The sequence below is a fragment of the Aspergillus heteromorphus genome (assembly GCF_003184545.1).
Source record: "Aspergillus heteromorphus CBS 117.55 chromosome Unknown BO70scaffold_3, whole genome shotgun sequence".
NCBI lineage: Eukaryota > Fungi > Ascomycota > Eurotiomycetes > Eurotiales > Aspergillaceae > Aspergillus > Aspergillus heteromorphus.
Genome location: NW_020290408.1, coordinates 358071 through 368134, shown reverse-complemented (window position 1 = coordinate 368134; position 10064 = coordinate 358071). Strand labels below are relative to the sequence as shown.

The 10064-nt window shown below is 53.4% G+C and overlaps 2 protein-coding genes across 2 annotated transcripts; both read left to right on the top strand.

Annotated features, from left to right (window-relative positions):
* Positions 1-1989: 1989 nt before the first annotated feature.
* cprA (NADPH--hemoprotein reductase cprA) lies at positions 1990-4937 on the top strand. The gene is made up of 2 exons (XM_025542400.1): positions 1990-4205; positions 4269-4937. The coding sequence occupies exons 1-2, from the start codon at positions 2415-2417 to the stop codon at positions 4563-4565; spliced, it is 2088 nt and encodes a 695-aa protein (XP_025402667.1). The 5' UTR covers positions 1990-2414; the 3' UTR covers positions 4566-4937.
* A 467-nt stretch (positions 4938-5404) lies between these two features.
* On the top strand, positions 5405-9493 carry BO70DRAFT_329958 (DDB1/RSE1 family protein). The gene is made up of 5 exons (XM_025540803.1): positions 5405-5840; positions 5938-6608; positions 6667-8573; positions 8623-9069; positions 9137-9493. Exons 1-5 carry the CDS (start codon positions 5746-5748, stop codon positions 9437-9439), a joined length of 3423 nt encoding a protein of 1140 aa, XP_025402666.1. The 5' UTR covers positions 5405-5745; the 3' UTR covers positions 9440-9493.
* Positions 9494-10064: the final 571 nt, after the last annotated feature.

The following is a 10064-nucleotide window of genomic DNA, read 5'->3' as shown; positions in this document are numbered from 1 at the left end:
GCGGGTTATTTAACTAGTTAGTTAACTATGGGCCATGACATAAAGAATGATCGGCACAATCCACCCAAAACTAGAAGCAGCACCAGCATCAGGGAGAAACGGGGGCTGAATACGTAATAGGGGCAGCACCATGGAGAATCGTTGTCGAAGGGGGGTTCACCCGTGACGAATGAACTAACAAAACCATAGACTACGAAGTAGATAGGTGACCATCACATGTGCTGACTTGCAGATTATCGCAGTTCGCCTAGGTTCGCTTGACTGCTCGCTTGGACGATCTTACGAGAGAAACCGCGTGTCGCGTCAGCAGGAATGGCCCCTGGCTTTGCGTATGCCTGTGCACTGTCCCTTGAGGGGGCTCGAACGGTCAATTAATTAACTGCGTCATTGCTGAATCATATATATATGGAAAAGTTGGCGGCAGAAAAGTGTACACTTTCAGTTTACAGGTTGCTGATTGGCCGGCTGGGCTCACCGTCTAATTGTACACTTTGTGTTTAATAATTTAATTTATAAGTCTTTGGAATACTAAGATTTTATTAATAATTATTTACACTTAAGAATTTTATATATGTCACGGCGCGGCGTCGGGTACGCATTCCGACGCTAAACCGCTGCACTATCAGCAAAAGGACTAGTATGTAAAGCCGGTAGCTTTACACTGCGTACGCTATATGAAGAGACTTCAGGACAGAACAGGCAGGTTCAGGATAGATGATAGTGGTAGTAGGTGTCACACCGTGACACAGTGAGGGCAGAGCATGTCCAAGGGCTTTGATGCTTTTATAGACATACCCATCTGACCTGTCACAAGCTTATCCAGAATCAAATTCCAAAGAAAAAGATCAAACCCTCCTATATGAGCTGTGAGACTGTATTGTGCGGAATTCATCCGCGAGTATACAGACACTCAGCCATGTGCACTGCATACGGACATAGTAGTGGCACAGCTCAAAAATAAGTGCGGAACGGATAGTCCGTACTCCGTTGCAAGAAGCGGAAGGCTTCTGCAGAGAGCTGGGTATACTAGGAAGTAGAATACAGGTAGGAGTATACTGGTGTAGGTGCAGTTCTTCTACCAAATTTTGTAATTAGATCCCCAAACAACAAAGTAGAAAATACACCGATGGGACATTCCATTTCGGGAACATATATGCCCGTACTCTGGAGGCCTGCGGAGGCCATGAGTAGTATCTATACGAGGCCGGAAGACGGGCCTGGAGGCATGGACAGCGTACTCTGTACTCAGATGAACCACAGTAACCCGGATTGACTCTTGCCACCTCCACGAGGGTTTCGTTCTAGCAGGATCTCGGGATGGCATGCGACCCCAACTGCCTTCCAGAAGACGGTGGCCAAGTATCCCAAGGCGGAACTCGGTTAGCAGGAAGACTCGGCAGCAGTGTTCGGAAGATTCCCCAGAGGAAAGGACGGCGCTCCCTGCAGTGTTTTTGGGTGACACCACCGCCACTGGTCGTCAGTCTGGTCAGGGCAATGAGAGCAGCGCCGAATTCCCCTTCCGAACCAAACTCCATCGACCGAGATGTTCGGCCCATGGCGGACCCCCACCCCGATCGGGGCGTTTATATAGGAGAGAGAGATCCTCCCCAATTTTTAACCTCAGATTAAGTTGGCCATCAAGTACCTACCTATCACCAGAACTCCTCACTGCCACCCTCACGTCCTAGGCTCGTACTGCCGGCGGTATCCCACTCCTACCACCTCGCACAAAGGATACTTGCTGGTGCCACGATCTCCCCGACTCGGGCCTCAGACACTCAACGGGATCGCGCTGCTTATCTCCCGTTGGACACCAGCAAATCGGAGGCGGTGCGGCGGAGTTCACCCCACCTCTTTTTACGGTGACCAAATTGCAGGCGTGCAAGAACCCCGAAAAGGCCACCATAGCCTCAGCCTCAGGCCACTCAATCCTCCTCCCGCCGAACCTGGTACTAAGCTTACCAGCCTGACTGCCACGGCCACCGCATCCTTCTCCTCAACAGCCTAGCAGCCTGTCCGATTCCCGGCCCAAATTATTATTATGCGGCCTGCTTAACATTGGGATCGGCTTCTCTTTCTTCCTGGATCACACCACGGCTTACTTCTTCGTTTCTCTCTCCCTCGTATTTGCTTTTCTGACCTCGTTCCTTCTTCCTTTCTCTACTCTACTTTTGGTTCTGGGAGGACGCCACTCTATCCGTCTCGGTCCCTACTTGCCTCGGTTCTGCTGATCGCAACTGGGATAGGTCACGCCTAGGGGTGTTTCCCTCCTTCTGTTTCTCCTCTCTTCTCCTCTCCCCTCTTCTCCCCTCCCCCTCCATTCCATCCTCATTCCCGGGAACTCGCTCTCTAACGGGCCCCGTTAAACCGACTTCGGGGCCATTTCCACGGTCGCATCGCTGAACTACTTCACCATGGCGCAACTCGACACTCTCGACCTGGTCGTCCTGGCGGTGCTCTTGGTGGGTAGCGTTGCCTACTTCACCAAGGGTACCTACTGGGCGGTCGCCAAGGACCCTTATGCCTCCTCTGGCCCAGCCATGAATGGCGGGGCTAAGGCCGGCAAGTCCAGGGACATCATTGAGAAAATGGACGAAACCGGCAAGAACTGTGTGATCTTCTACGGATCGCAAACCGGAACTGCGGAAGATTATGCCTCGAGACTTGCTAAGGAAGGGTCCCAGAGATTCGGCCTGAAGACTATGGTGGCCGATCTGGAGGACTACGACTATGAGAACTTGGACAAATTCCCCGAGGACAAGATTGCGTTTTTCGTTCTGGCCACCTACGGAGAGGGTGAGCCCACCGACAATGCCGTCGATTTCTACCAGTTTTTCACCGGTGAGGATGTCGCCTTTGATAGCGGCGCCGCTGCCGACGACAAGCCTCTGTCTTCCCTCAAGTATGTCACTTTCGGTCTCGGCAACAACACCTATGAACACTACAACGCCATGGTTCGTCAACTTGACACCGCTTTCCAGAAGCTCGGTGCACAGCGGATCGGATCTGCCGGTGAAGGCGATGACGGTGCTGGTACAATGGAAGAGGATTTCCTGGCCTGGAAGGAGCCCATGTGGACGGCGTTGTCCGAAGCCATGGATCTGCAGGAACGCGAAGCTGTATACGAGCCCGTTTTCTCCGTCACGGAAGATGAGTCCCTGAGCCCCGAGGACGACAAGGTCTACCTGGGAGAGCCTACCCAGAGCCATCTCCAAGGCTCCGGTAAGGGGCCTTACTCTGCGCACAACCCCTTTATCGCCCCCATCGTCGAGTCTCGTGAACTATTCACTGTCAAGGACCGCAACTGTCTGCACATGGAAATCAGCATCGCCGGAAGCAACCTGTCCTACCAGACCGGTGACCACATCGCTATTTGGCCGACCAACGCCGGTGCGGAGGTGGACCGGTTCCTCCAGGTTTTTGGTATTGAGAGTAAGCGTCACTCGGTCATCAGCATCAAGGGAATCGATGTGACGGCCAAGGTCCCCATTCCCGCGCCCACCACCTACGATGCCGCTGTTCGCTACTACCTGGAAGTCTGTGCCCCTGTGTCCCGTCAATTCGTTGCTACTCTGGCCGCTTTTGCTCCGGATGAGGAGAGCAAGGCAGAAATTGTGCGTCTGGGCAGCGACAAGGATTATTTCCACGAGAAGGTTACCAACCAGTGTTTCAACATCGCGCAAGCTCTTCAGAGCATCACCTCCAAGCCCTTCTCGGCCGTTCCGTTCTCTCTCCTCATTGAAGGCCTCACCAAGCTGCAGCCCCGTTACTATTCGATCTCGTCCTCTTCCCTTGTCCAGAAGGACAAGATCAGCATTACCGCTGTTGTGGAATCCGTTCGCCTGCCTGGTGCCTCTCACGTCGTGAAGGGTGTTACCACGAACTACCTTCTCGCGCTGAAGCAAAAGCAAAATGGCGATTCTTCTCCTGACCCTCACGGACTGACTTACGCGATCACTGGCCCCCGCAACAAATACGATGGAATCCACGTCCCTGTGCACGTTCGTCACTCGAACTTCAAGCTCCCCTCGGATCCCTCAAGGCCCGTCATCATGGTCGGACCTGGTACCGGTGTTGCTCCTTTCCGTGGCTTTATCCAGGAGCGTGCGGCCTTGGCCGCCAAGGGCGAGAAGGTCGGAACCACCGTTCTCTTCTTCGGCTGCCGCAAGAGCGACGAGGATTTCATGTACCAGGACGAATGGAAGGTCGGTCGTCCACTTAAACCTTTTATCGTATGACTAGAAAGCTAACGGAATTTGCACCTACAGACCTACCAGGAACAGCTTGGCGACTCCCTCAAGATCATCACCGCCTTTTCGCGTGAGACCTCCCAGAAGGTGTACGTTCAGCACCGACTGCGCGAACATGCCGAACTGGTCAGCGATCTCCTCAAGCAGAAGGCCACCTTCTACGTGTGCGGTGACGCCGCGAACATGGCTCGTGAGGTCAACCTCGTGCTCGGACAGATCATTGCTGCGCAGCGCGGTCTTCCCGCCGAAAAGGGCGAAGAGATGGTCAAGCACATGCGTAGCAGTGGCAGCTACCAGGAAGACGTGTGGTCATGATCTTCCACCCACTCCATGGAATTCACTTTCTTCTTCTTTCCCCCGTCTTCTCTTGCCACGACATTTTTTCCTTCCATCCCTTGTCACGCCTAGATGATCTCTGCATATATACTCCGCTGGTCTTTTTGCCCATTCATCTGTTTTTGGCGTGGTTCTTGTATGTCTAGTAGTGCTATTTTTCATGTCCCGTGTGGTCGGCCCCGCTAAGTCGTGGTGCGCTGATCGAGTTTCGGTGGCTATTGTGGAAAGAAAACTAGGATAGACGATGATGATAGTTGGGGAGGATATTATAGGGGAAACTACTTATGACCGAGCCTCTGTGGTTGCAGGAACCCGGAGAACAAACTAATATAGATTCATTTTCTGTTTCTATTAATTGCTCTGTTTGTATATTCTAGGAGTAATTGACCCTTAACTTTGCACATACTTAACTGATATGCAGTTACTGAGACTGCATATGGAGAAGGATTCGGGATATCCTCACCTATGCATTCGTCGTTGGATATGTCAAGAGGCCAGATTTTGGTCAATTCCGACCTTCCACGCTCCGTGATAAGGATATGGATTGGATACCGTAATAGCCCTTTCTATCCCCCATCACCACGAACAGCACACCCACTAGTAATTGTGTTCGTGGTATATAACCGGAATTTACCCAGTCCAACTTCTGGCATCCCAAACCGGCGACCACCCGTGTCGGCCCTAACGCGGAGTTAACCAGGCCCACCACCCGCGGCCAACCCATCCCGTCGTCATCCCGGTATCAGTAATCTTACCTGCCCTGGCAAGCAAAGCTCCGCTCCGCATCCCTCCACCACCACCACTACCCACCGCTACCACCCTCACTCACTTTCCCCTCTCTTTTCCCTCCACGATACCCAGAGCGCATCTCTCTGTCTAGAGATGCGCAGCGCAAATCCTCCCAAGCGCCACCTTTGATAATTCTTGTTGACTGTTCGCGGGGAAAGCTGCTCGAATTTCCATCGACCGGGCACGGCACGGCACCAAGGGGACAGACACCACCGACCGACCGGTCTACATCCCCGCAGTGATTAAACTGCAAGGAACATAAAGGTCAACGCCCTCGACTCATGATTCACCACCATTAGGTGTAGCGGGCCTAGACAACGAGAACAACGAAAGAAAAAAAAGAAAAGGAAAGGAAAGGGACATTGGCGAAATGTCTTACGTCGTGCCGATCCATCGGGCGAGTAGCATCCGGGATGCGCTGAAGCTCAATTTCATGGATCCGGAGAAGGAGGCGCTGGTTGTTGCGTGGGTGGATCCCTTTTTCCTTTGATTCGTTCTTTTTTTTCTTTTCGGGTCGGAGAAGCGGTTGCTAATTGGTGATTCTTGGTGGTGTGTGATATAGGAAGTCGAATCGACTCGAAATCTACTCTCTCACGCCCGAAGGCCTCAGTCTGGCTGCGTCGTGCTCCCTGAATGCGAGGGTGACTATGCTGGCTCGGCTTCCGGCGCCTGTGAACTCGCCTACGGATCATTTGTTTGTGGGGACGGATCGCTATACCTATTGCACGTTGTCGTGGGACAGTGAGACGAACCAGGTGCAGACGGAGAGGAATTATGTCGACATCGCGGATCCGTCGTCGCGGGAGGCGCAGACGAGCAATCGATGCCTGATTGATCCGAGTGGTCGGTTTATGACGTTGGAGGTCTATGAGGGCGTCATCTCCGTCGTGCCGATTGTGCAGCTGCCCAGTAAGAGGCGAGGGAGGCAGGTTGCTCTGCCGACAGGACCGGATGCGCCGCGCGTTGGGGAGCTGGGAGAGCCCACTACTGCCAGGATCGATGAGCTGTTTGTGCGCTCATCGGCGTTCCTTCATGTCCAGTCCGGGCCGCCGCGCATGGCGCTGCTGTATGAGGATAATCAGAAGAAAGTGAGACTGAAGGTTCGCGCGTTGACTTATAGTGGGGCGACGGCGAGTACCGGAGCGGATGCGGCGTTTGAGGATTCGCTGGATGGCTTCTCGCAAGAATTGGATCTGGGAGCGTCGCATCTCGTGCCCGTTCCGGCTCCGTTAGGTTGGTTTGCATCCTCTGGTGTGTTGCGCCGGGGCTTGGAGCTAATTGATTGGTTTAGGTGGTCTTCTTGTCCTGGGAGAAACATCCATCAAGTATGTCGATACGGATAGTAATGAGATCGTGTCGCGTCCGCTGGATGAAGCCACTATATTCGTGGCGTGGGAACAGGTCGATAGTCAACGGTGGCTTCTCGCCGATGATTATGGAAGGCTGTTTTTCCTGATGCTAGTCCTGGATTCTAACAACCAGGTTCAGTCCTGGAAGTTGGATCACCTAGGGGATACATCGAGGGCTTCGGTTCTGATATATCTCGGTGGAGGAATTGTCTTCGTGGGCTCCCACCAGGGCGATTCTCAGGTTATTCGGATTGGTACCGGCTCCTTGGACGTGATCCAGACCTTGTCCAATATTGCGCCAATTCTCGATTTTACGATAATGGATCTTGGGAACCGCATCAGTGAGAGTCAGACCCATGAGTTCTCATCGGGCCAAGCTCGGATCGTCACCGGCTCCGGAGCGTTTGATGATGGAACTCTTCGAAGTGTGCGCAGTGGTGTCGGAATGGAGGAGCTTGGTGTTCTCGGCGAGATGGAACACATCACTGACCTGTTCGGGCTGCAGATTGCGGCCAAAGGTGGATTCTTAGATACCCTTCTCGTCACGTTTGTGGACGAGACAAGAGTCTTCCACTTCAATTTCGACGGTGAGGTGGAAGAGTTAGACAACTTCCTCGGGCTAAGCCTTTCGGAAAGCACACTGCTCGCTGTGAATCTTCCGGGTGGAAGAATACTGCAAATCACCGAGCAGAGAGTGCTCATTGCGGATATTGAAGGCGGCATGGTCACGTACGAGTGGACTCCGCCGAACCAGTTGGTTATCACTGCCGCTTCAGCCAACAACGACTCGGTGGTCCTGGTCATCGGTGGCCAAATTGTGACCGTTCTAGACATTAAGAATGATCCTCAAGTCGTGTCGCAGAAGGACTTCGGTGCGGATAGCCAGGTGTCCGGTGTCACCGTACCCATGTCTTCGGCCGGTGTCTGTATCGTTGGATTTCCTCAATTAGCAAAGGTCTCGGTTTTGGATCTTCAAAACCTATCGGATCTCCATACCACGTCACTCGGGCCTCCTGGAGAGGCCTTCCCGCGATCCGTACTTGTTGCGGACGTCCTTGCGGATAGCCCGTCCACACTTTTCATCTCGATGGCCGATGGCAGCGTCATCACCTACTCTTTCGACTCAACAGACTTTTCTTTGACCGGTATGAACAAGCTTATTCTCGGGTCGGAGCAGCCCACTTTCAAGAAGCTACCTCGGTATGATGGATTGTACAATGTCTTTGCAACGTGCGAGAACCCTAGCTTGATCTACGGCTCAGAAGGACGCATTATCTACTCCGCGGTCAATTCAGAGGGCGCATCTCGCGTATGCCACTTCAATTCGGAGGTGTATCCCGGTTCGATCGCGGTAGCCACCAGCCACGAGCTGAAGATTGCTCTGGTGGACAAGCAGAGGACGACGCAGATCCAAACGCTTCCGATCGGCGCAACCGCGCGCAGAGTCGCGTACTCGCCATCCGAAAAGGCTTTCGGTATTGGTACCATAGAGCGGAAATTGAAAGATGGGGCAGAGATGGTGCACAGCCAGTTTGTGCTAGCGGACGAGATTCTCTTTCGCCGCCTTGACTGGTTCGACCTCCGACCCGAAGAGTTGGTTGAAAGTGTCATTCGTACCGAGTTCGCCGCAGGCAAGGACGAACACGGTCGGGAGACCACCAAAGATCGGTTTATAGTGGGAACAGCCTACCTGGATGATGAGACAGAAGCTTCGATCCGAGGCCGGATCCTGGTGTTCGAGATAGACAACGGTCGGAAACTGACCAAAGTGGCTGAGCTTCCGGTCAAAGGGGCGTGTCGCGCCCTGGCTATGCTGGGTGACAAGATTGTGGCCGCTCTGGTTAAGACGGTAAGTAGCCAACTTGTTATTTGCAGTATTTCCGTGCTCACGTATCCAGGTCGTTATCTATGGAGTAGTGAACAACAACTTCGGAGCGATGAAACTGGAGAAACTGGCCAGCTATCGGACCTCGACCGCTCCCGTGGACGTAACCGTGACAGGCGACGTAATCGCGGTCGCTGATCTGATGAAGAGTGTCTGTCTTGTGAAATACAACGAAGGTGAGAACGGGCTCCCGGATACCTTGACGGAGGTGGCTCGCCACTTTCAGACCGTCTGGACGACTGGCGTTGCTTGTATTGCCAAAGACACCTTCCTCGAGAGTGATGCCGAAGGCAACCTGCTTGTGCTGCGGCGCAATCTGACGGGTGTGGAGGAAGAAGACAAGCGTCGACTTGAGGTGACGGGGGAGATCTCTCTGGGAGAAATGGTCAATCGCATCCGACCTGTCAACATCCAACAATTAGCTAGTGTGATGGTCACCCCGAGGGCTTTCCTGGCTACGGTACGTGACTCACTCGCTTCCATCCAATGCCTTGATCATTACTGACCCAGACCCCCGAATTGAACAGGTCGAAGGATCCATCTATCTTTTTGCCATCATCAACCCGGAACACCAGGACTTCTTGATGCGTCTGCAAGCTACCATGGCCGGCAAGGTCGAATCGCTGGGGAACATCCCGTTCAACGAGTTCCGTGGTTTCCGCAGCATGGTGCGGGAGGTGAAAGAGCCGTACCGTTTTGTGGATGGGGAGCTGATCGAGCGGTTTTTGACCTTGGAGCCGAGTGTGCAGGAGGGGATTGCCGACTCTGTGGGGTTGATGCCTGTAGATGAAGTGAAGGTCATGATAGAAGCGTTACGACGACTGCACTAAGTGCAGCAGAAGAAGTCCCTAGGATTTTGGATCGAAATATGAATGATAATGGTCACACTAGCAGGTCAGAACTTCCACTGTCGTATTTGTATGTGTTGATGTTTGCTACCGACTTCACGCGATGCCAGGGACAAAGAGTGGACCTAGGTCCCAGAAAAACAGACACCGTGACCGGTCCTGGTCCTCTCGCACTGGGAGACCACCCAGGCAGGTTTGCTCCCTACTAAGACGTGCTGGGGGAAAATACTCTGGGTTCTCGCCCAATTCACCCACGGACTCTTCCGGACAGCGGGTCTCATATAGCTTCATGCTCTGGCCGTCACCCTCCACCGTCACGTCTCCGCCAGCAGGTAACGACGGCGACATCGTCTCGGCAGGATGATGGACCCGCATGTCTCTATATAAACCCCCTCTTCCCCCCCTCTCGTAGCCAACATGTAGACACGATTTCCCCTTGACTGACAGACAACATCCGCTCTAGATTTCCCTTCAGGGTAGAACTAGAGGTACCCGCAAGTCAATCACCCATCATCATCATCATGCTGTCGACCAAGTGGCGCCGTAACGAGGCCTGCCATGTCCCTGCCAACACCGGGCCGAGTGTTGCTGCCGCGTTGCCTGCCCT